Below are 24498 nucleotides of genomic sequence, written 5' to 3' on the forward strand. Positions count from 1 at the left end.
GCAGACAATCTCTCTCTGACATAATGATAATGAACCTCAATATGCTTTGTGCGAGCATGGAAGACGGGATTCTTCGCAAATGCCACTGTCTGTAAAAATAGAGGTAGCAGACTCCTGTCTCATACCCAAATCAGCAAATAATCGCCTGAGCCAAACACACTCAAGGGTGGTTGTGAAAGCTGCCCTGTACTCAGCTTCACAACTGGAAGTGGCCACGGAGGGTTGCTTCTTACTCAACCAAGAGATGCATGACTACCCAAAGTAGAAGCAAAAACCTGAAGTGGACACTCTTGTGTCAAAGAATCCTGCCCAATCGGAGTCACAGAAAGCATGCAGCTGTGGATCAGCTCCCTTGGGAAAGAATAAACCAAGGTGCATAGTACCGTGCAAATAGCGGAACACCCGCTTAACAGCCTGCCAATGCTTGGTTCCTGGGCAATGCATGAATCTACTCAATAAGGAGACCCCAAACTGAATATCTGGCCGTGTATTGCATAAATAAATCAAACAGCCCACAGCCTACTGGTACAATGTCTGATCAAAAACATCCCCAGAATCTTCAATGCTGAATTTCATCCCAGTCTCCACAGGAGTTGCAACTGGCTTGCAATCTTGGAAAGAGAACCGCTGAAGCAACTTCTGGATGTACTTAGTTTGTATCAGAACAATACCATCATCCCGCTGTATAAACTGAATGCCCAAATAAAAATGCAAAGGGCCCAGATCACTCATCTCAAATGAGGAATGTAATTCAGCCTTGAAGGCTGCAATATTTTGCTCATTGGGGCCTGTGAGCAGCATGTCATCAACATATAAAACAATGACCAAAAAAACATCCCGAGTCCTTTTAACATAGAGGGTACTCTCAGTTGGACTGTTGCTGAATCCCTGGGCAACCAAATATGTGTGTATCTTTTCATACCAAGCTCTAGGTGCCTGCTTAAGGCCATACAGAGCTTTGCGAAGCCTGCACACCAAGTGTTCCTGTCCATCCTACACAAATCCACGAGGCTGTGTAACATATGTTTTGATGTCCAACTGATGTACTTGCCATCCATGATGGGCTGCCATGGCGATCATGCATCTGATAGTGGTCATGCGAGAGGTAGGGGCAAAGGTTTCATCAAAATCAATACCCTTTCGCAACGAGTCTTGCTTTGAAGCGGTCTACTGAACCATCAGCCTTCCACTTAATCTTGTAGACCCACTTAGTACCAATGGCCTTTTTGCCTGGAGGCAATTCAGTTAAGTGCCATGTTTCATTTTGCATGATGGAATCATATTCTGAATGCATGGCTGTCATCCAATTACTGTCCTCTGCAGCATCCTCAAATGTCAGAGGTTCTTCATCACTGCATGTGCTCTGAAAGGCATAATCAGTAAACAACCCAGATGCATGATGAGATTTTGCACGAGTCCTCGCAGATAAAGGAGTATGTAACCTGCTGTCCCGTAATGTTTCAATCAGCCACCTGGGCACCCGTTTGGATGACTGAATGGCTGTCCTTTCCTCATCAACTGCCTGGTCAATATTTGCCTCATCTATAGGCATATGTGGTTCAGCCACAATAGGCTGATTAGTTGCTGTACCGGCCTGCGTAACAGCATGGGGAATCAAACTGGAATGTTCTGAAAATGAGGGACCTTCAGTTGTCATGGGCAGCATTTGTTCAAACACATCCCTGGAGTAGACATCAGGCTGTTTTTGACAGGACAGCAATGGCTGAGTGGAATCCTCAGCAAAAATGACATCCCTGCTTGTAATAATCCTCCTGCTGGATGGATGATACAGCCGATACCCTTTGCTTTCAACACTGTACCCCACAAAAATGCATTTGAGAGCCTTATCATCAAGTTTAGTACGATGTTGCTGTGGCACATGTGCATAGGCCAAGCAACCAAATACTCTGAGATGAGCAACAGAAGGCTTCTTACCATGCCATGCCTCATACGGGGTGAGATTATGCAAGGCCTTTGTGAGACATCTGTTAAGTACATAATTTGCACACATGAGAGCTTCCATCCAGAACCTGTTGGGCAAACCTTTGCCTTTGAGCATACATCTACCCATCTCCATTTCCGACCTGTTTTTCCTTCCAGCGAGCCCATTTTGCTCTAGGGTGTATGGAGTGGTACACTGATGGATGATGCCTCTCTCTGCAAGATATGCATGAAATTCCTTGGACATGTATTCTCCCCCTCTATCAGTGCGGAGTGTCCCCACTTTTTCTGAGGCATAATTCTCAACCTGAGTAATAAAATGTCTGAATTTTGTAAACACCTCTGACTTCTCCTTCAATGGGTAGAGCCATGTGAAACGAGAGAAATCATCAATGAAAGTGACAAAATACAGATATCCCCCAATAGATGGAGTCCTCATAGGACCACAAACATCACTGTGTATAAGCTGTAATCTACGGACAGCTCTAACAGTCCCATCTATGGGAATCGGTGTGCGATGCATTTTCCCCAAGATACATCCCTCGCATACATGGCGAGTCGGAGTATGTATGTGTAGCATCTCGGACACCATTTCATGGCTATGTAAACGCAGCAAACTTCTGAAATTGAGATGGCCAAATCGAGCATGCCATAATTCAGCATTTGCCAACTGTGATGGGGTGGTGGTGAATAAAGCATCATGCAAAGCACTCTCATAGTGATCAAGTCTGTAAAGACCATGGCATAAAGTTCCAGAAGCCACAATTGTATCACCATCACTAATGTCATGTACGGTGCATCTGTCATCCAAAAACTTCACCATTAAGCCACCACGGGCAATGGCTGAAACTGAAAGCAAATTCTTTTTTATGCCAGGCACCCATAGCACATCAGAGAGTGTAAATGCACCACCATTTGCTGCGGTAAGTACAATTTTTCCCACTCCTTGCACAGGATGGGAGGAGTTGTTGGCACATGTCACCGTGCCTCCATGAGAACCAGCTGCACAAGATGTAAACAAATCCTTCTGTGAGGTAATGTGCTTGCTAGCACCACTGTCAAAATACCATACATTGGCATCACTCACAGATAGGCATGCATCATGAATAGACGGATTGTAACTGCATAACACTGCAAAAGCCCATTCCTCATCATGGGAGGATGTATAAGTGTAATTTGCAGCCTCTTTGTTATCCGACTTGGGGACATTATCCGTCACTGCCATGCTGGCCCCTTTCCTCTTTTCCTTCTCAAGCCTTTTGCGACATTCATTAGTGTCCTGGCTTCCTGCAATAGTTGCACTTCCCCTTTTTCTTGGGTTTTTCACCCTCTTTTTCATACTTGCCAGATGGCTGGCCTGCATCTTTCTTGGGCTTGCTGCCCCCCTAGAACGCAGCCTTACCTTTGCCTTCCTGGCTGGCAATAAAAGCCTGATCAGCCACACGCATCACGGTCCTATTATATCTGGACTGCTCCTCTTGCAAGAGTACAGGGGATTACCCTTCATCTAAGCCGCATAGTAGTGGACACATTCTGATACGTGTCGGGGATGGCCTGCAACACTGTAGAAACCAACGAGGCATCCGGAATAATCTCATCCACAGATGCTAATTGCTCCCGTAAATCCTTTACCTTCGTGAGATAATCATCCATGGAATCACCATCAAGCATAGGAAGAGTCTCCAATTTCCTCTTCAAGTATGCCACAAGGGCTTCATTCCTAACTTGGTACAACTTTGCCAAATTTTCCCAAGCTGCCCTTGCTGTTTTGCATGACCGGATGTGAGGAATAATGCTTCTTTTAACAGATAATGCAATCAAGGCATGTGCATTGGCATCTCGGCCATCCCATCGACTCTGCTCTGAAGTAGGTGATTGTGATATCTCTGTAATCCGAGATGACTCACCCTCTGAACTAGGTGAAGGAGCATTTGTTGGTGCATGTGGACGCAACTGAGTGCCATCCACAATGCCCCAAAAACCTTTGGCCACAAGCACATGTCGCATCATGTACGACCAGAGAGGATAGTTGGTCCCATCCAATTTATCTTCTGCAGAGAGCAATCCAAAAACATCCCTTTCTACCATTGCAATTGCACAGAATTTTCCCAAATTTCTTCAAGAAATTGTACTGCAAAACTGAAAGCCCCAAATTTCGACCTTGAAATTGCAACCAAAAAGGGGCAATAGCACAGAAAGCCCCAAAATTTGCAATTTCAACAAAAAGCCCCAAATGTTTGGACTAAATCTGCAGATCTGTCTGCAAGATTGCAAGCAGAACCAAAAAACCCCAAATTTCTGAAGTAGATTCTGCAATTTGATTGCAATGTCTGCAACAAACAAAATGCCCCAAATGTGCTCCCAAAAACTAAGCCAAACAATGGCTGTCTCCAAAATGTGCTGTTAAGCCAGGCAATCTCCAATTCTCCAGGATCAGATAAACAGGTACAAACACCACTGGTGCCTCTCCAAATCCTGTCAAAGAAACCTCGCATCGGAGGCAAAAACCACAACCAAAGAAATGTCAAAAGCCCCAGTGCAGAGGAGAAACAAAAATAAAAAATTATTTAAAAAAAATGTTTTTCTGGTCTGACCAGATCTGGCCGACCAGATTGACCTGGTCGGTCAACTCTGACCAGGTCGGTCAACCTACAGGTTGACCGACTTTTTCTGCCCCTTCCTATTTAAAGGGGGGGGGGGCTAGGTGTTGACACATTATCTCTTCTCCAGCTCCAGAGGTTCCTGCACACCCTGAGCCACTTCTGCCTCCTGGCTGCCTCCTCTGCTGCCTCAACTTCTGCCTCCTGGCTGCCTCCTCTGCTGCCCTCTTTTCTGCCCCAGATCTGCCCCTTCTTTCTGCTCAGATCTGTCCTCCTTTCTGCTCAGATCTGTCCTCCTTTCTGCTGCAGATCTGTCTCCTTTTACAGCTCCAGATCTGCCCTCTTTTCTACCCCAGATCTGCCCCTCCTTTCTGCTCAGATCTGTCCTCTTTTCTGCTCCAGATCTGTCCCCTTTTCAGCTCCAGATCTGCCCTCTTTTCTGCTCCAGAACAGCCTTCCTTTTTGCTTCAGTTCTGCTCATCTTTCTGCATCAGATTACCTCCAACTTCCGCTCCAGATTCCATTCTTTCTACTCCAAATCTGCAGCAACCCCTTCATCAGTTTGTTGTCTCAGATTTGGTTCAGTTCCAACTTGTGGAGCTAGTGCAGAAGTCCACTACAGTTGTCAGGACTGAAGTTTGTTTCAGAGCTTCTCTTCACTTGTACTAAGTTCCGTTTGTGATATATATATCTTCTTCAGCCATTGATTGTCTTCAGTATTGTTTTATTTGTCTCCAAGTATTTTCTTTATATGGTATCAGAGCCAGGTGTGCCGATCGACACCTGAGCCTTGATCTGGAAAGCTTGGAAGATAAATCATCGCCTGAAGATGTCTTCTCCCTCTTCTCCGAAGCGATCTCAGCCTGAATCAACCTCTATTCAACCATCACCTTCGACATATGTCGAGAGAGAGTCTGCTAGGATTGAAGGTGATGAATACCTCTCCAAACTCTTTAAAGAATTTGCTGAATTCCAGAAATGGAAGGAACTTGAAGCAGGTACCCGCACACCTCGTGCCTCTACCTCTCCACGGTTCTCTCCAATACGTCAACAAGGACCTCTATTCAACTCAGAAGAAGCTGAGCAACACCTCAAGTTCGGTGCCAACGAAGAACAAGTATCCCCTGACGAAAGAGGACAGGCCGGCATGAGAACATTGGATTATTCGACAGTGCCTATTCCACAAGAATCAGTGCAAGGTATGATGCCCTATTCCCTTAGTGCAACTCCTTCTATTATGCAAGGCATAGGAACAAGTAATCACGAGGACACAGATCCATACATGCATGTGAACACTCGCAGACGAGAAGGAAGAAATGCGTCTGACAATGAGTTTGCTTTTTTTTTTTTTTTTTTTTTGGTGGGGTTTTCATTTAGATGGAGATGCCTACAGAGTAGGTTTTCATCTTCACTAAATGCCCAGATGATGGTACAAAAAAGAAAGACTTGAAGGAGTGCCCTCGCAAGGTGATGGTTGAATAGAGGTTGATTCAGGCTGAGATCGCTTCGGAGAAGAGGGAGAAGACATCTTCAGGTGATGATTTATCTTCCAAGCTTTCCAGATCAAGGCTCAGGTGTCGATTGGCACACCTGGCTCTGATACCATATAAAGAAAATACTTGGAGACAAATAAAACAATACTGAAGACAATCAATGGCTGAAGAAGATATATATATCACAAACGGAACTTAGTACAAGTGAAGAGAAGCTCTGAAACAAACTTCAGTCCTGACAACTGTAGTGGACTTCTGCACTAGCTCCACAAGTTGGAACTGAACCAAATCTGAGACAACAAACTGATGAAGGGGTTGCTGCAGATTTGGAGTAGAAAGAACGGAATCTGGAGCGGAAGTTGGAGGTAATCTGATGCAGAAAGATGAGCAGAACTGAAGCAGAAAGGAAGGCTGTTCTGGAGCAGAAAAGAGGGCAGATCTGGAGCTGAAAAGGGGACAGATCTGGAGCAGAAAAGAGGACAGATCTGAGCAGAAAGGAGGGGCAGATCTGGGGTAGAAAAGAGGGCAGATCTGGAGCTGTAAAAGGAGACAGATCTGCAGCAGAAAGGAGGACAGATCTGAGCAGAAAGGAGGACAGATCTGAGCAGAAAGAAGGGGCAGATCTGGGGCAGAAAAGAGGGCAGCAGAGGAGGCAGCCAGGAGGCAGAAGTGGCTCAGGGTGTGCAGGAACCTCTGGAGCTGGAGAAGAGAAGATGTGTCAATACCTAGCCCCCCCCCCTTTAAATAGGAAGGGGCAGAAAAAGTCGGTCAACCTGTAGGTTGACCGACCTGGTCAGAGTTGACCGACCAGGTCAATCTGGTCGGCCAGATCTGGTCAGACCAGAAAAACATTTTTTTTAAATAATTTTTTATTTTTGTTTCTCCTCTGCACCGGGGCTTTTGACATTTCTTTGGTTGTGGTTTTTGCCTCCGATGCGAGGTTTCTTTGACAGGATTTGGAGAGGCACCAGTGGTGTTTGTACCTGTTTATCTGATCTTGGAGAATTGGAGATTGCCTGGCTTAACACTGGTCTGACCAGATCTGGCCGACCAGATTGACCTGGTCGGTCAACTCTGACCAGGTCGGTCAACCTACAGGTTGACCGACTTTTTCTGCCCCTTCCTATTTAAAGGGGGGGGGGGCTAGGTATTGACACATTATCTCTTCTCCAGCTCCAGAGGTTCCTGCACACCCTGAGCCACTTCTGCCTCCTGGCTGCCTCCTCTGCTGCCTCAACTTCTGCCTCCTGGCTGCCTCCTCTGCTGCCCTCTTTTCTGCCCCAGATCTGCCCCTTCTTTCTGCTCAGATCTGTCCTCCTTTCTGCTCAGATCTGTCCTCCTTTCTGCTGCAGATCTGTCTCCTTTTACAGCTCCAGATCTGCCCTCTTTTCTACCCCAGATCTGCCCCTCCTTTCTGCTCAGATCTGTCCTCTTTTCTGCTCCAGATCTGTCCCCTTTTCAGCTCCAGATCTGCCCTCTTTTCTGCTCCAGAACAGCCTTCCTTTCTGCTTCAGTTCTGCTCATCTTTCTGCATCAGATTACCTCCAACTTCCGCTCCAGATTCCGTTCTTTCTACTCCAAATCTGCAGCAACCCCTTCATCAGTTTGTTGTCTCAGATTTGGTTCAGTTCCAACTTGTGGAGCTAGTGCAGAAGTCCACTACAGTTGTCAGGACTGAAGTTTGTTTCAGAGCTTCTCTTCACTTGTACTAAGTTCTGTTTGTGATATATATATCTTCTTCAGCCATTGATTGTCTTCAGTATTGTTTTATTTGTCTCCAAGTATTTTCTTTATATGTGCCTGCCAAAGATCACCTGCAAATTTCTCCTGCAAGAAAGAACTTGTGCGCAGGTACAACCTGTACGGCCAGGTGATGTACAGACACTCAACGATGTACGGATGCTGGTACGGGCAGCGCAGGTAAGCTGGTACGGCGCTGCTGCAGGTGCTTGGGCACCATGCCTGAAGCAAGAGGCTGCAATTGCAGAGGAGCAATTTTTCTACGCTTGCAATATTCCCTTCAATGTTGCAAGGACTCCTGCCTACAAGAAGTTTTATCATGCACTTGTAGCTGCTGGTAGAGCAGGAGCATCATCCCTTACACCTGCTAGTTTTGAGACTCTCCGCACCACACGTTTGAAGAAGCAGGTGGGATTAATCAAGAAAGACATGGAGGGACTCAAGGAAGCTTGGAGTCGGTATGGATGCACCATAGTCTCCGATGGATGGAGTGACACGAAGAGGAGACACATGATCAATATCTTGGTCACTAGTTGTGTGGAAAGCATATTCTTGAGGGTGGTTGATGCCTCACATGCCGGCCTTCACATCACCGGAGAGTGGATATGGGGTCATATTGAGGCAGCCATCAAGGAGGTTGGTGAGGACAACGTGGTGCAAGTCATCACCGATAATGGCTCCAACTGCAAGAGAATGGGAAGTCTTCTTAAGGAGAAGTATCCCAAGAAAGTATGGACACCTTGTGCCTCACACTCTCTTGATTTGATGATGGAGGATATTGGAAAGCTGCCTTGGGTGTCTAGTGTGGTCGAAAAAGCAATGCAGCTAGTGACTTATATCACTCGTAAGCCACATGCACTGGCCCTATTCAGAAGGGAGTGTAAGTGGGAGCTATTGAGACCCTCAAAGACACGCTTTGGCTACATCTTCCTGGTTCTTAGCAGGTATGATTCATGAATCATGATTCAATTTTCATTATTCAAAGATCAATTCCTCAAATTATTCATTGTTTAAATTTGTTTAAACTTTATCATTTGTAGACTGCTTAAGACCAAAGAGAGCCTTCGTCGCATGATGACCAGTTCAGATTGGCTGGATTGGAGTGACTCGAGATTGCCTGCTGGATAGAATGTCGAGGGGATTGTCTTTGACAATCAGTTTTGGCAGGAAGCCCTTTGCATTCAGATGTCCATAGAGCCCTTGTACTTCGTGCTTCGACTCTTTGACCATGAGGGTTGTACTATGGACTTGCTATACGAGTTCATGCTGAAGCTTCGAAAAGCAACGGAGGATTGTCCTATTGAGATCCTCAACCAGAGCAGGTACATATAAGTTGAAACTTGTAAGTTTAATACTCAGTTCTCCTAGCTCTAGAGTCTAGCCTCTAACTTGATTCCTTTTGGTAAATTTTCAGAAAGGATGACATATTAGGAATTTGGAGGAAGAGATGGGATTGGTTTCATAGGCCAATCCACACTGTTGCACATATGCTCCATCCCTTGTGGAAGGAGCCTCCTAAATGGAATGATCGGGTGCTTGTGAACGGATGGACCCAATTCTTGGAGAAAGTATGCGACTCATCGGTCCAGAATAGGTGAGGTAGCATGGCGTACAAGTTTGCAGCCTGCTCACTACTAACTTCTAAGTGCTTTCAACTTTGTATTATCATTTATGATTTATCTAATTATTTATATTGTCTTCTTCTGTATTGCAAATTGCAATAGCATTGAAGAGGACATAGTGGAGTTCCGCAATGACATGGGTCATTTCTCCCGTGCAATTGCCAAGGAAAGAGACAATAGGCTGTTGGCTCTTACTTGGTGGGAGAAATTTGGGATTTTGAATCCCTCATTGCAGAACTTAGCTCTCCGCATCCTTTCGCAAGATTGCACATCAGCTCCAGCTGAGAGGATATGGAGCATATGTGCAGACATACACACCAGGAAGAGAAACAAGTAAGTTCTAACTTCTTATAGTTCTTATTTATAGGCTATATAGTATAGCGTCAAGCTTGTAACATTTTGAAAAACAATTCTTAAGTCGTGAGAATTGCCTTCTTTATGCTTTGTAAACTATGTCAGGTTGAGCGTGGAGCAGCTCAATAGGTTGGTATATGTCAATGCCAACCTACGTCTACTTGAGAAGTACAGGTCTGCAGATGGTACCGGTAGCATCGAGTGGAAACCCAAGCAAGTCAATCCTGACAAGATCAAGCTAGAACCTGTCGACATGTCCATCATCCAGCACAGTCGAGAGAATGACGATGCTTACGAGTTCCTTTGACAGGATATGCTTCGATTCCAACGTCAGACACGTTCGATGGCTCGAGCTCGTGCACCACGAGTACGTGCTGCTACTGTTGCAAAGGATACAGGGACACCCCAGATTCGTGGTTATCAACGTCCAGCACGAGCCTCACAAGGGGATCACAGGTATCTATTCTTGCATCGTCACCCCGAGGACGTCCAGGCAGAGATGAGCCAGAGAAGGAGGAGGCATTGGTAGACAGTGCGGACTCAGAGGACTCAGATCAGTTGCGAGCCCCTACTTGGTTCGAGGGTGGCACTTCCTCTTCCTCCACAGAGGATGTAGATCCATCTGCTGATTCCAGTGCTGATGATGACAGTGATGAGGCAGCAGATCTTGGAGAGGGCAGCGGTCCCTAGCTCTAGAGAGTCGAGACTAGACTCTAGAGTGTACTGTGTACACTGCAGTTGTTGGCAGCTGGCTTGCAGGCGACGGGCTTTGATTATGTATACAGTTTACACCATACAGTTACCAGTATATCATTATGGCATGTTACATGTATGATGTAAACAGTAATACATAATACATTTTGTTATATTTTGAATCTTGAATCTTGATTCTGAAATTTGAATTATAAAGTTAAAAGTTTATTGTTTGAACTATGGGCCATGGCATATGGTAGCAGCCTATGCACTTGCAACTAATTAGTTAATAGTAATTTGTAAACTGGAAGATCTGTGTCTTTGTAAACCTCAATCTATAGGCTGCGTGACGCATCTTTTTACTCTTTCAACTGTGTAATATATGTGTGCATTGTGTGCACAATATGGATATCTCGGAGCTCTTTTGAGAGAGAGTCTGAGAGCTCTTTTGAGAGAGAGAGAGAGAGAGAGAATCTAAAGACAATTATTTATGAAGTATATTATATATATAACTTCTATAAAATAAGTATTTTTAGGCGTTTCTAGACGAAACGCCTGTAAAAATCTAGAAACGTTTCTTGTGACATTGGTCCTAGGTAAACTCATTGAACCGGCGTCTTTACCACATGGACCAAAGAGAATTTTAGATAGACAAGACAAAAGAACACAACATATACAATAGACAAGACAATAGTGAGTTGGAATGTGCACGGCTTCAACGACCATTGTGACAACAGTCACAATGCTTGATTTTGAGACAAAGCTACAACGAGCCCTTGCTAGATATTCAATTGGTGTTTTGATGCTTCAGGAGCATATGTTCTTAGCTACAGATATCAGGCCTGGAGTAAGAGGGTTTACATTTCTATCCGTTAGGCCTTAGCCTCAACGGTCTTTTATCAAGGAGAGTTGATTGGTGGCCACACAGTGCAGATAGGCACGCGGCTTGGGGGTATCTAGCTTGGGATCCTCAATGTTTATGCAGTAGAGGTACTCCTCTTGGACGATTTTCTATCAGATGCAGACTCATGGGAGGGACTTTAAAAATATGGAGTTGGAGGAGGACAAGCTAGGAAGAGCTTCCTTCTCAGCCATGCCTACAACCGTAGAGGACACATGGATGCAATTTATTTTTTCTATCTTAGGTCGAGTTGCTTGGCGAGAGCCTGCATTTACTAAGATCTTAGGTAGCCTGTCATGACGAGAAATCACTAATCCATGATTAGTAGACATTAAAACATTATTATATATTATATGCCAATGGTGTAACATGTATTTGTATTTATGATGGACACCGACCGATTTGCTATGGCGGTGGATCATCTGAGTAGATAGGACTAGTCGAGCTAGAGCCGCTGCTTCAAACGGCATCAAATTTGGACATGTGATACTTATTTTATTAATAAAGATATGCACGCACGTGTTTAGGTCCTAGGGGCAATAGGAAGGGAAGGTTGCATTAAGGCGCATTGAATGGTAGATGCATGGGTCATAGGATAAGGGTAGGTGTAAATGGGAAGATGGAGCTTGAGTGATCTCAAGGGACATTAATGAAAGGGTATCACCCTTTCATTGTGACTCTCAGATAGCAATCTCTATTCACCTTGCATTCATCCGCCATCTCTTTCCCACCTTACATGTAGGTCAAAATAGAAACAAGTACTCTCACGAGGACGCTCTTCCCCATTAGAGGGCCAATTGGCATTCAAATTCTGCATGCATTGCACACATTTGCATTCTCAAGAAGGCTGGTTTCTTCACATTTGGTATCAGAGTAGCGACGACCCACTACTGGGACGGGAAGAGAAGGAGGACCGAGCACGAGGGAGGGCGCAAGCGTGCAGGACAGCAGCCAACACAACGTGCACGGAAGGGAGCCGTACGAGAAGGTGGCATACAGAGGAGACTAAACGGAAGGCATAGCAGGAGAGTGCCGCATGAAGACACGTGCGTGGAGAGTAGGACAGAAGCCTAAAAGAGAAGGAAGAAGAGGTCATTTGAAGTGGTTTTTCGACACAAGCAAAGCGGGAGTCGGGTAAGTACCACCAACTCTACAACACTTGACTTTTGCTGTAAAATAAACCCCTTTTCTGATATTACAGCAAGTCATTTTCTCTTATGAGATACCCCCTCAAGAGGTAGGGGAGGGTTCAAGTTCTCAGGTACCCAAGTGGCTGATCGAGACCCTTCGGGACTCTGGAGTGACTGATATTCCTTCTTCGTGGCTCAAGGAAGCGGAAGGTCCACGCAGGTCACAGTGTGGCAAGGAGAGAGTTTTGGAGGCTACCCCTCTTCACGTAAACTATTCTTTGATGTCTCGAATCATTAGAGACAAAGCACCATCTTTGGTGCAAGAAGCGCTCTCTCAGGAGCAATGGAAGAGAGCTACAGAGCTGGAGATAGAAGCCCCCAGGAAGCTGAGAGTCCCGTAGCTGACGTGCCCAAAATTCTCATGCCACAATTTTGAAGTAGCATCCACGTGGGCGAGCAATACCATGATCTTGTACAACCCCTATTCCTCTATTCCTCATGCCATGATCTTTCCCATATCCTGTGACCAGATCAAGACATCTCTGTCATCCAATTCTGCTTTCATCCTGCTCTTCATAATCTGAAAACCAAAAAGCAGATTCTTGCATAGATCAGGTAACCTAAAGAACATATACCTGGATGAGTCCAGAACATCCCCAAACTCATCCTCTAAAAACACAAAGAATGTTTGAAAGAACCTTTTCCTCACCTGAGTCTGTGGTAAATGGAATACTCCCAATCCCTTTGACTGAGCACTTCCTGTTATCCCCAACAGCAACCGACGAGTCCGGAAGTGCAAGCTGCAATGCCTTAGACCAGCACTTCTTATGGGACGTGATTCGAAGAGCCAATATCAGCATACCAGCCATCACTATCTTCACTCACTGCATGAGATGCTTTATGACTAGAAAGAGCTCCTCCCTCGCAACTTTCATTGAATCTAGCTTTGACGCTTCCTTGGGCTTGTCGCCTTCCTCTTCTTGATCTGCTTTCTTTTTTCATAGTGATATGTCACAGTAGAAAAATTACATCTTCTTCATCTTGTCCTCTCTGTCATCCAACTTGCTCCCCATCGAATCATTGCCATCCTTGGACTTGCCTTTGGCTTACCCTTGCTGCCTTTCCCTTTCACAAGGAAGGCCTTGTCACCGCCATCTCCATCTTACTACTTCTCTCAAGCTGCCTTCTGCAACAATAGAGGTCCAAGCTCCTCAAACATGATCGAAGAAGACCGTTGTCCTACTATACCATTGTCACGAACCCCTTGAAGCTCCTGGGAAGTGATCCCAGCACAAGCATGGCTAACTGACTCATGTCCACTTTGTGACCAATTGCTGCCAGTTGGCCCCTCACAATCTTCGCCTTGGTGAGATGGTCATGGATGGGTCCCCATTCGCCATCCTCACGGTGAATAGTTGATTGTGGAGGGAAAGGATGCATAACAAGTTATTTGTTGCATAAAGATCTTCCAAGCCTCTGCAGCCTTATCCAGCCTTATCCATAAACTGGAAGTGGGGTATGACTGCATCTTCAATGGTGTCAATTATTGTGAAGACGTCCTTCAAAGCGTTGATGAAAAAACAAGGACATGTATGAGACTAACAACTCAGAAACAATTGTTTAACATGAGGATGGAAAAGGGGAAGTCGGTGCATGATTCTCACCAAGCTTAAAGTACTCAAGGACCAACTTGCTGCCAGGTGGACACTCAAGATGCTATGGTGACGTTGATGACTTTGGGTTCATTCTTGAGGAGATCTCAGAAGGAGCTTGGATCCGAAGATAGCAGGTGAAATTTCAAGAGTATTTGGATGGATTCTTGGTGGAGGGTATAGATGCAGAGCGAGCAGCCACATCTCTATGCATAGTCTTTGGACAGAATGTGTGGACTATGCCAAATGGTGTTTAGTCCTTGTCAAGATCCAGGCTGTTCCTAGATTGAGAGGGACAGCTCAATGGTAAATCTATCTGCTTGAAAAAAATTCTAGCAATAGAGGAAGGGCTAGTCTGCCCCTCGATCTAGCCTAACCAGGCCGACTGTCAGAGGCCGAACCTGGGCCAACTTGCAGCCTTAGATGGCTGACCAGATGGCCGACCCTAACTTGTATGTTACTAGAGCCCTAGGCGACCATCCTACATGGAGGGAGAGACACCTGCAAATAGGAGCCCTTGTCCATCATTGTGTAATCAGTTTGATGAGGCACTTAGGCTGTAGGCAGGTCAGTTACCTGGCTGTCTACCAATTTTGTACCAGAGCAGTCCAGCATGGTAGTCAGATCTAACTCATCTGAGAGCCAGTGTGATCAATGGGAATCATCATTCTGCTTGGGGGTGGTGAGGTGGATGCTGCCCTATTACCTTTGACACATCATAGATACAGCATACTAATACTTGCCAAAAGTATCGTCACAGCTCAAATATCCTAGTTTAAGTTTAACTAAGAAATCTACGCTTGGGGAAGAGTTCGTGATATATACGTCGCCTAACTAAATATCTTGATCAAAGTACCACTAAAATAAAAGCATCTAAAATAAAGATCCAGCAACATCATAGGTCTGCATGCAGATAATTGCTAAAGCATAGTCCATAGTCCACAGCCAATAGATACAAGCCTCTTCATAATATCCTAGTTTGAGTTTACTCAAGTTTGACTAAGAACTCCACTTCAGGAAGTGCTAGTTAACAGCCCATCAATAGAACAAGATGAATGATGAAAATCATTCATGAGGCCTGCTCAAGATCCAAAATAGGGAAAAAGAAGATGAATTGGATGCGCACCGTGCAAAAGAGGCGGAAAGCTCTGTGTGTGTGTGTGTGTGTGTGTCAGAGAGAGAGAGAGAGAGAGGGGGGGGGAGGGGGGGGAGGAGAGAGAAAAAGATGGAGGATTTCAAGGGATGAAAATAGCAAGACGATCACTCTACTAAAGCCTACCCTCAGGGCGGGCCAAAAACTATTCTCATTTCGTAAGAGTAAAATCAAAGAAGAGGTCATGATCAACATGTTCAACTTACGTACAGTTTCGATGGCTGCATTTGTGAAAGATGACCGTTGCAACACTTTGGGCATAATCAGAGAACTTGTTAATTTTGCCTGTCAATCCAGAACATAGAGAAAACTTAGGGAACAACTTCTATCGCTCAACTTCCAGAACTGCCCAATCTGCAAATAGATACTCAAACATACTTGGGCAATCCAACGCCGTCCACTTTACCGTTCACGTGTTTGATACTAAACGGCCGGGGAAGCTAAGCCTTGCATTGGATCTACCTTAACGTCTCAGGACACGCAGTCTTCAGTATGTTTCCTTTTCATTTAAATCAATAGTTTTTCCTTCATTTTGCGGACAGGTGGATTCAATAAGAGCGGTGAGGGTAACCTCATCCAGTCCTTGTCTCAAAGCTGCAGAGCGCACGCAGTCCTTGAATTGATCGGTGATGTCTCTAATGTTTGCCATTCCCAGCAGATCTAACACGAATGCTCACATGCTTCAAGGATGGGAGCGACGAATGAAGTCACAGTGACGGTCCGAAACTCGGAAACTCGGGCCAAACCTATACCTTCAGGGACTCATAGGAGCTTTACGTGTCTTTCCATCAAACTTTGGAGTACATCCAGAGATAGATCGGGCAAATGAGAGGTTTCCGATTGCAAGCAGTGAAGCCTCGAGTTATGAGAATCAGGGGCATATGCAAGCCCTTCGCGAGTTGAGGGCACATTTAGCCTCTGCGTTATATAGAGCGTAGTTCTATTTAGCTTGCACTTTAATTTCTTTTTTCACCTTTTTTTTATTATTATTAAATATATCCCTTTTTTCCTCGCCAAAAAAAGAAACGTATAATACTTATACACATTTACAAACCACCATCAACAAAACTACAAACCATTCACACCTTACATTCATCAAATGCTCCCAAAGACCCATAAAAACAATGCAATCACTAGGAGAGTTTCAGCATAGACATGCTAAACGTAACACCATCAACTACACACTCACAAAAAACAATGAAATCACACAACATGTATTCATTATTCAAAGAAATTATCACAAGTTATAATACAAAGCTGGACAAGCAAGTATTAAGAGGCATATCCTTCGTGTACTAGACTTACCACTTAATAACATTTATATTCATAAGGGATAAACCTTCCTAACATGGGCTTAGGGTAGTCGCCACTTGCTTACATTAAACAAGGTGGGGATCCCACTATGGCCCTGCCTTTTGGAGTGTCATTATAAGTCCAAGTGTAAGTAGCTCAATAAATATTTCGAATAACTTGTGAAAGGAAACAATAGGTGTAAATTAGAAGGAAAGGAAAATAGAAAAAGCTAGTAAAGGTGAAGGAATATCGGGAAAAGTACATGAGTGAAAGAGAGGAGAGAAAAGAGGTGAAAAGGTATGTGTGTGTGTGTGTGTGTGTGTGTGTGTGTGTGTGTGTGTGTGTGTGTGGTGGATGGACCATTAAATAAAAGTGGGGACAAGTGCCTATTTTGGCAAAAGTAATATAAATGTGGTGTCATACAAGAGACAAAGAGAGCCTCCATCTTTAGAGAGAGATACCTAACAAAAGACAAAAGCTTTAGGATAAAAGATAAAAAAACATTTAGGACCTCCACAATCAAACAAAAACCTTAAACCCTAAACACATAAGAAGCCCTTAAACTTCTACTAACCCACATTTAAGCCTCATACTAACCATAATTTGCAAGGTCAAATTGATCAAATGAACTAACTTCAAAACTATGGCCTTGATTAGCAACTCACTAACCAAGTCATCCCTTAGGACCCTTATAGGGCCAAAAATGGGTTGAATGCAACCTTGAACCCAAAGACCCTAGCTGGTCAAAAAAGTAAAGTGAAATTTGAAACTTTCCTACCATTTTAAACTAGAACACCATTCAATTCATGGACCAAATCTGAAGACCAAGACCTGGGGATAGGTTTGTGATCAAACACAACAGCATTTCTCACCCTCCAAATATTCCTAATGATAATTGTACAAATGAGATTCCACAGCCGAATCTGCAAATCATTCATGTGCCCTCGATCCCCGAGCAAAGCATTCTTCCAACGAACTTTCAAAGAAACATTCCTAGGTTGTAACCATTGAACCGTGAATTTCCAAAGCGACCGAATGAAGAGGTAGCTTCAAAAAAGATGATAATGTGATTCAATAGCAGCTCGACACTTTGCCAAGTGCTCTCTAGTGGGGAACTTTATAGTCAGAAGATGCCACAAGAGAAAATTCAAAGTTTGGGAGTATGTAGAGGTCCAAACTTGTCGAAGGCGCATCTGCCAAATCACTGCAGAGTCTCTTGGTGCAAAAGCCCACCATGAAAAACATAGGTCCTGAGCCAGACAACCATCAAACTGCAAGGGGAAGTCATGCAGCTTGAACCGACTTAGTTGCTTGCCACGATTGTCTACCCAAAATTGAAGATCGGTAGGATGTAGATACGTTGTGCTAGTTGGCCAATCGTCATGGACAACAGCAAAGAATGACAGAATAAAATTCGTCTCCCGATTAGAAAGATGAAAATGCTGCATTATTGTATCCATTGAGAGCCAATTATGGGTCGTGTCAGCCCATAAATCTTGCCAAGTGGCCAATCCCCACCAATAAAGTCTCTTGGAGAGATTAGGACTGACCATCACTGGGGTAACACTAGTAAGGAACGGGAATCAAACCATAGATTGAAAGACATGTATGAGTCACCTCCAAGCCTAGTAGCACCCTTCCCAAAATAGTTACACAGGCCTTGCTTCCATACAGAGATCAGAGCGGTAAGAAAATTGGATCATGAAATTTTGACTTGGAATCGGTAGAGAAGAATTTCCTACAAATGACTTGTAAAACCAAGAACCCCACTAGATTGCATTAGGCGTATGACTAAAATAGCCCACGGTTGATTGGAATGTATATGAAGAATCCACTTACAACATAAACGATGACATTGAGTAACTGCAGAAGGCAAACCAAGTCCCCCAAGACTTTTAGGAGTGCATGCGAGAAGGCATGCCAACGATCATGCCACATAAAATCCCTCGCGAATCGATCTAGCTGTGTAAGACATGAGTCAGAAAAAGGCACCACTGCACACACAAAGACCATAGTTGGTAGAAGCCTTTAGAATCATGGCGCGGCCTAGTAAGGACAACCGTTTATCCTGCCACTTGTGAAATTTTCCTGAAATTTTAAGAAGCAGCCAGTCAAAACATTACTTGAGAGCGAAAAGCCAATATGACTCCCAAATATGAGTGACTATAGTGGGAGGTGCAATTGAGAAACTGAAAGTAGACAACCACTCCGGTACATGGTCCCAAGAAAGCCAGAGCACAGTTGTTTTAGCCATTTTCAATCGAGAATCAGAAAGAACAGTGAATTGATCATATATTCCAAGAGAACGATTGATATCATTGAGCCTCCAGCAATTTCTTGGGGATCCACCTAGAGTGGTGCCTTCATTTCCCTTTTGTCAACTTGCATCTTCAAGAATTGGCTTTCCATGGACATGCAGCTTGAACCTTGGTAAATGTACAACAAGGGAGGGGAGGCAAAGTTGCATACTTACTCTAGCTTTGCATAGTCTTAGAGGTTGTATCCTTTGAAAGCTAGTAGGAGTTCTTGCCTTTGTGTGTACTTGGTGCAGTTGTAGTAGATTCGTTACCCTTCATAGTTATAGCTGCAATTACTTTTGGACTAGTGACTGTAGTGGATGAGGAATATTTTGTTGGGGCCCTTGGAGTCATGGGTTGTTTGTTGGCCTTTTGTACTATAAGAAATGCTAGACTAGAGGTCCCATCATTGATTGTGATGATCGAGGTGCAATCGTCATTGGTTAGAGTTATTTTGTGTTCTCGCCAATCAATTCGGACTACCCAACACCATGTACTTGCATGGATAATATGTTCATCCATAGCACCTACTAGCATAACATAGAATCTACTAGCCATGCAATGGTTATTAATTGATAAAGGAATTTTGACACAATCTATAGCGGGCAAGTTTTTGCCATTTACTACACGTACCATGATAGGCATAGGTTCAAGAGTTACCTTGAATGTCACGAGTCAGGTAAACATCTCATATGAAATCAAGTTATGGCTAGCACTAGGATCGATGAAGGCTTCGGGGTTGAGTATATGGTCTCCCTGCATAACTGAAAATCCGCTTGCAATCTTGCTGGGGCAATGGTAAGATCTTCCATGGGGTTTAACCCTTCCACGCGAATGCTTTGCAAATTGTTATGAGCCCTAAATTTTTTGCCTTGGCTTGATGCACCCTAGCTTCTTCTATCGCTTGCCGCTTCATTCAAGTGACTTCTTTTTTGAGTTCCTTTCCCCAATGGATGGCTTGTAATGTCTAAAGTGTCAATGGGCTGTAGTAGTGCTTAAGCTTGCTACCATTACTGTAACCATCCATTTTGATACCATCAAGGGTCGTAATTCTGGATTCCCTTGGGGTGTGGTTTCTATAGCCCGATACAGACGCATTCCTTGATATTTTACCTTACATTTGGTGTTTCTTACGCTATCTAGCAGCACAAGATCACCTTCCTTTAGGTCCTTGTTTTGACGATTGTGGTCAAACCATTTTTTATTGCATAGCTTCTCAAATTTTATGCCATAGGCCACCCTCAACCTCATTTCATCAAGATTTTCAAGCTCGATTAATCATTCAGGGATTGCCTCATCTAATATCCGTTCTCTAACAATGACTTTGAGGCTTGGAACAATGAACTCCATCGGCATTACTGCCTCTACCCCAAATGCTAAGCTAAAGGGCATGCCGTTTGTAGTGACCTTATATGCCATTCAATATGCCCATAGTGCTGCAGTGAGTTTGTGCTCCCAGTCATTCCAATTGGCCTCAACCATGCACATCATTGTGTGGCACAAGATCTTGTTTGAGCTTTCGGCCTGGCCATTCGCTCGGGGGTATTAGGGTGTGGACTTTTGATGCACAATGAGGAGCTCACTCATCACGTTTTTCTCGCATGTGTCTTCTATGTGGCTTTAGCCTCTGCTCACTTGGTGAAATAATCCATGGTAACGGGCCTGGGTCCCTTTTGCGACTAGACTAATTGGACCTACAAAGTTGATGCCCCACTTCTCAAAGGGTTGGTATGTGAGAACTCTAGTTCAAGGCATATAATCCTAATTATGAGGTATGGAGACTCATTGGCAGGGATCATAGTGCTTGGCAAATTTAGCTGTATCTGTGAAGAGCGTTGGCCACCATAAGCCAGCTTGCAATACCTTACAGTGGGCCGTAAGCTCTCCAGCGAATTGACTACCTACAACACCTGAACGAGTTGCATCCAGAACCTTCATGAATTCATCTTCTCAAACACATTGACACATCATTCCATCTTTCCCCATCCGATAAAGTTGTCCGGCTATTAATTGATATGGGGATGTATCCTTGATTAATTTCTTGGCCCTATCCTTGTAGAGTGCCTTGTCCTAAGGGAACCCATTAGCTAAGAAGTGTCTGAGCATCAAATCCGTCACCTACTAGGGGAAATCACCATGAGCATGTCCACATAGAGAAATGTCACCATGACCATGATGACAATGCCAATGAGGCACCGAAAGAACTAGAGTTGGCTAATCTCAATGTCAAACTAGCCACTCCAATTAAAGTCAAACTGTAGGATTTCAAGGGGACTGAAGATGAAGACCCTTACAATCATTTCAAGAGTTTCTTGTGGGTGTGTCATATCAATCCCATGTACATACAATTAGATAGCTCAACAATGGTTCAATCAATTTCCTATTGGTTATTTAGAGGATTGGTAGCAAATGTTTGAGAGGCTTTTCTCAAGAGGTTCAAACAAGAGATCAATAAAGAAGATGTTCATACTAAGCTCAATGACCTGAAGTAGAAAGAACACGAGTCTATCCAAGAGTTTGTGCTCAAATAGCGAGATTTGATCAATCAACTTAGCAGAACTCCAAATGATAAGTCATTGCAAGCTTGGTTGATTATGGGATGTACCCAAATTGAGTCTATCCAAGACTTTCATTCCCAATCGATCTTGCTGCAATGACAGTGAAGATGCTAAAACATAATAAAATGTTTGACATGGCAAATCTGCCATGGTTTGACATGTGGAGTCTTGAGGTGGAATAGGAGCTCCTCAACTTGTATGAGGCCGAGACACACAGCGTCATTATTTAGGGCCGATGGATTCACTTAGATAATTAGCTGTATGCCAAAAACTTTATGTAGTGCCGATGCCCATCGGCTACTCTAAAAAACAATAGGTGGCCGCCACCCACTTTGATAGGCAATTTGAAGATAATATCTTCCATGAGTCACTGGGGTATCTCATCAGCAAAGTGAAGGACGTGGATAAACAACCCTTCTTTAGGTTCCTAATAGGGTACATTGGACTAAAGTAGAGTCCTAGGTATGTTCCATAGAAGTTCATAGCTAATGCCTTGGTAGCATGCTAGGGCAAGGTGTAGATCGACTAGCTAGAGATCTTCATAGATACCTTCAATAAAATCTTAGGGGCATTTGTGTGGCACATCAAGCTCACTACAAGCTTGGACCACGTGTATGATTCATCAATGGCTCGAGTTAGGAGCAGTGGGATCGCTGCCTCATCTTAAAGACCCAACATTGAGGTTGCTACTCACCAACATGGCAAGTGGATCGATCGAGTCCTTGATGGGAGCAAAAAAAGAAGTGGCTAGAAGGGAAGTAGGTGGTTTGGGTACAATGAATGACTTGTAGGCCCTATAACAGATGACTTGGAGGTAATTATTGTTGAATCTGGCTCAGACCTCCACCTCATACACTTCTAAGCTTTTTCAACAAAACTCATTCTATCACAGCCCATCTACATAGACAAACCCTAAGTCCTAGTCCTAAGAATCTAGTTTCTCCTCCTGGCAATAATGTAATAGTCTTCTAGCCACAAAAACCTGATTCAAAGCATGCTCCTCCCACTCCACCAACTTATCCCAAGAATCCTGACCCTCATCCTTATCCACCCTATACCCAAGCTTCTTTGGATTGTTAAAGAAGAACAATGGGAGGAAAAGAAGCTACGTCGAACCTTTGCTTGAGTGATTAGATTGCCACCAACACTACGAGAATAGGAGAAACAAGCAAGGAAACTACAGAGTAGCTTGCAAATGCCTAGGACACATAAGGAGTGCCACTAGAAAATCGAGGCCTAACCCACTAGCTGAGAGCATGGGAGATGTACAACCCATCATCGAGCCCAATATGGAGACCACTCAAACCAAGGTAGCTACTGCACCCACAAGCTCAGAGAAAGCCATAATAGAGATAAGGATGATAGTAGTTGAAGTGGAGACGAAGGTATAGACCATCGTTAACACCTCTGACATTCTGAGTTCAAGTACAAGTATTGTGGCTCACGAAGAACACTCAAGAACTCTCAATCTCTCAATCACTCTCACTCTCTCAAGGATTGTAATGCCTCGGCAGAAGGCAAGGGAGCTCTAATACCATGACAAATAATAAAGAGGGGAGAGGAGAAGAGTGGAGATGAGGAGAGAGGGCACGGCTAGAGAGCACACCACAAATGACTAATTGTACACCAGATTTAGTTGAAAATGTAGAATATATGATTAAGTGTGAGGACGGTGGCACATGTTTGCTTGAATTTTGCCACTGGCCAAAGACCATTAACCACCAACCATCGACCATGCGTGTCCCCCCCCCCCCCTCTTCCCCCTTTACCCTCCCTCAACCCCTCCTCCCCCGATTTGTCATCGTCCCCTCGGGGGTTAACCTCACAAAATTTTAGTGTACCACGTGCATTGTAAAGAAGTGATATTTTACTTAGTTCATTAAAACATTGGGTTTTTTCATTCAACTTTAGGAAAAAATTACATAAAGAGGAGGGGTGTTTGTTTTGGGGAAAATAACTTATTTAAGGGGTTTTTGAAATTCCCCTTGAACTCTCGTGAGGTCGCTCCCCCAACCTTTTCTCATCGCCTGCCCTTGTTGGGTCCACAAGTACAAAATTCAACGCTTGTTTAAAAAAAAAAGAGCCAATCAATCAAATGTCCACAAGAAATATTGAAGTGCAATTTTAATTAACATCAAAGTACATTTGGTTTAGCGATCCAATGCTTTCCAACACAACTTCTGGTTGCTATCCAACTTCTATGTTTTCAGGAAGCTTGTTAAGATATCCATGAATGCCTTCTTTTACTCGTTTGGGTTCGACGAACTACTTGGGCTAACTCTATTCGCAAAGCTTTATTCCTTGCATAGGAGGACCCGACTATACCACGATAGAACCACTCGAACATGTCATGAAGAGCATTACTTCCATTAATCCCCCCTCCATGTCGCGTACTCTTGAAATAAGCACCTTGAGCTTTATAATGAGACTTTTCCATCCCTTGGGCACTCCAAGCATTCAAGGAACCATATTGGCAAAGAAACCATGGACCATGAGCATAAAGAATGTGCTACATACATAGAAAAAACAGGTAAACAAAAATAAATTGATTGCAATTAAAATTTTAAAAATAGCAAAGACTAAACACACCATGTAGTGAGTAATGTGTGATTCACCCCATCCATCTACCATGGCTTCAATGAACTCTTTCACAATGACTTTATATAGTTGCACATCATCATCGTCTATGGAAGGCTTCCTCAAGATCTTTACCAGAGTATCCAATTCTTTCCAAACACGTATTCTCGAGGTTCTGACATGAGGATCAGCTTCCCAATTAGTCGTGCAATCACATAACTTTTTCCAATAATTCCAATGCAGATTTAATCAATGTTTTCCATGATTGGACAAAAACCTTCGTGCCTTAGAGCCTCCCATGGACACTTTATTTGGAAGATTTCATGATTTTCCTGACAATTGTGCATCTTTGATTAGCTTTACATTCCCCCCATGTAGAACCATGCTCGAGAGTAAAGCTTCGACCCTTGCTATACATGATGCCGCTCTCTCCTCCGGTTTCATGTTCCATGCATATATAATGTGCAAGTAAAGCAATTTATCAATGAGCCGCA

At 43.9% G+C, this 24498-nt stretch overlaps 2 protein-coding genes across 3 annotated transcripts in view; one reads left to right on the top strand and one right to left on the bottom strand.

Annotated features, from left to right (window-relative positions):
- Positions 1-16178, bottom strand: part of SYP81 (syntaxin of plants 81) — a 41214-nt gene extending 25036 nt beyond the window's left edge. Inside the window, exons 1-2 of one of the 2 annotated variants that reach the window (XM_087378119.1) lie at positions 15851-16178; positions 15486-15564 (exon numbers count right to left, since the gene is read on the bottom strand). In XM_087378119.1, coding sequence (XP_087234245.1) covers positions 15486-15506 — 21 coding nt within the window. In that variant the 5' untranslated portion in view covers positions 15507-15564; positions 15851-16178. The remainder of the gene's footprint in view (positions 1-15485; positions 15565-15850) is intronic. The other variant, XM_087378118.1, reaches the window with a different exon arrangement.
- Positions 8560-10057, top strand: LOC147899569 (uncharacterized). The gene is made up of 5 exons (XM_087378701.1): positions 8560-8718; positions 8815-9096; positions 9189-9312; positions 9632-9729; positions 9856-10057. Exons 2-5 carry the CDS (start codon positions 8960-8962, stop codon positions 10055-10057), a joined length of 561 nt encoding a protein of 186 aa, XP_087234827.1. The 5' UTR covers positions 8560-8718; positions 8815-8959.
- Positions 16179-24498: the final 8320 nt, after the last annotated feature.

This window comes from Dipteris shenzhenensis, chromosome 8, assembly GCF_047967505.1.
Source record: "Dipteris shenzhenensis isolate YYH24624 ecotype China chromosome 8, Dip_SZ_1.0, whole genome shotgun sequence".
In the NCBI taxonomy this organism is placed as follows: Eukaryota; Viridiplantae; Streptophyta; class Polypodiopsida; order Gleicheniales; family Dipteridaceae; genus Dipteris; species Dipteris shenzhenensis.

Coding starts and splice junctions, on each gene's coding strand:
- LOC147899569 (XM_087378701.1), top strand. CDS start 8,960: ATGTCCATAGAGCCCTTGTACTTCGTGCTTCGACTCTTTGACCATGAG. Junction 9,097..9,188: donor GAGATCCTCAACCAGAGCAG/GTACATATAAGT, acceptor GTAAATTTTCAG/AAAGGATGACATATTAGGAA. Junction 9,313..9,631: donor AATGGAATGATCGGGTGCTT/GTGAACGGATGG, acceptor CCCTCATTGCAG/AACTTAGCTCTCCGCATCCT.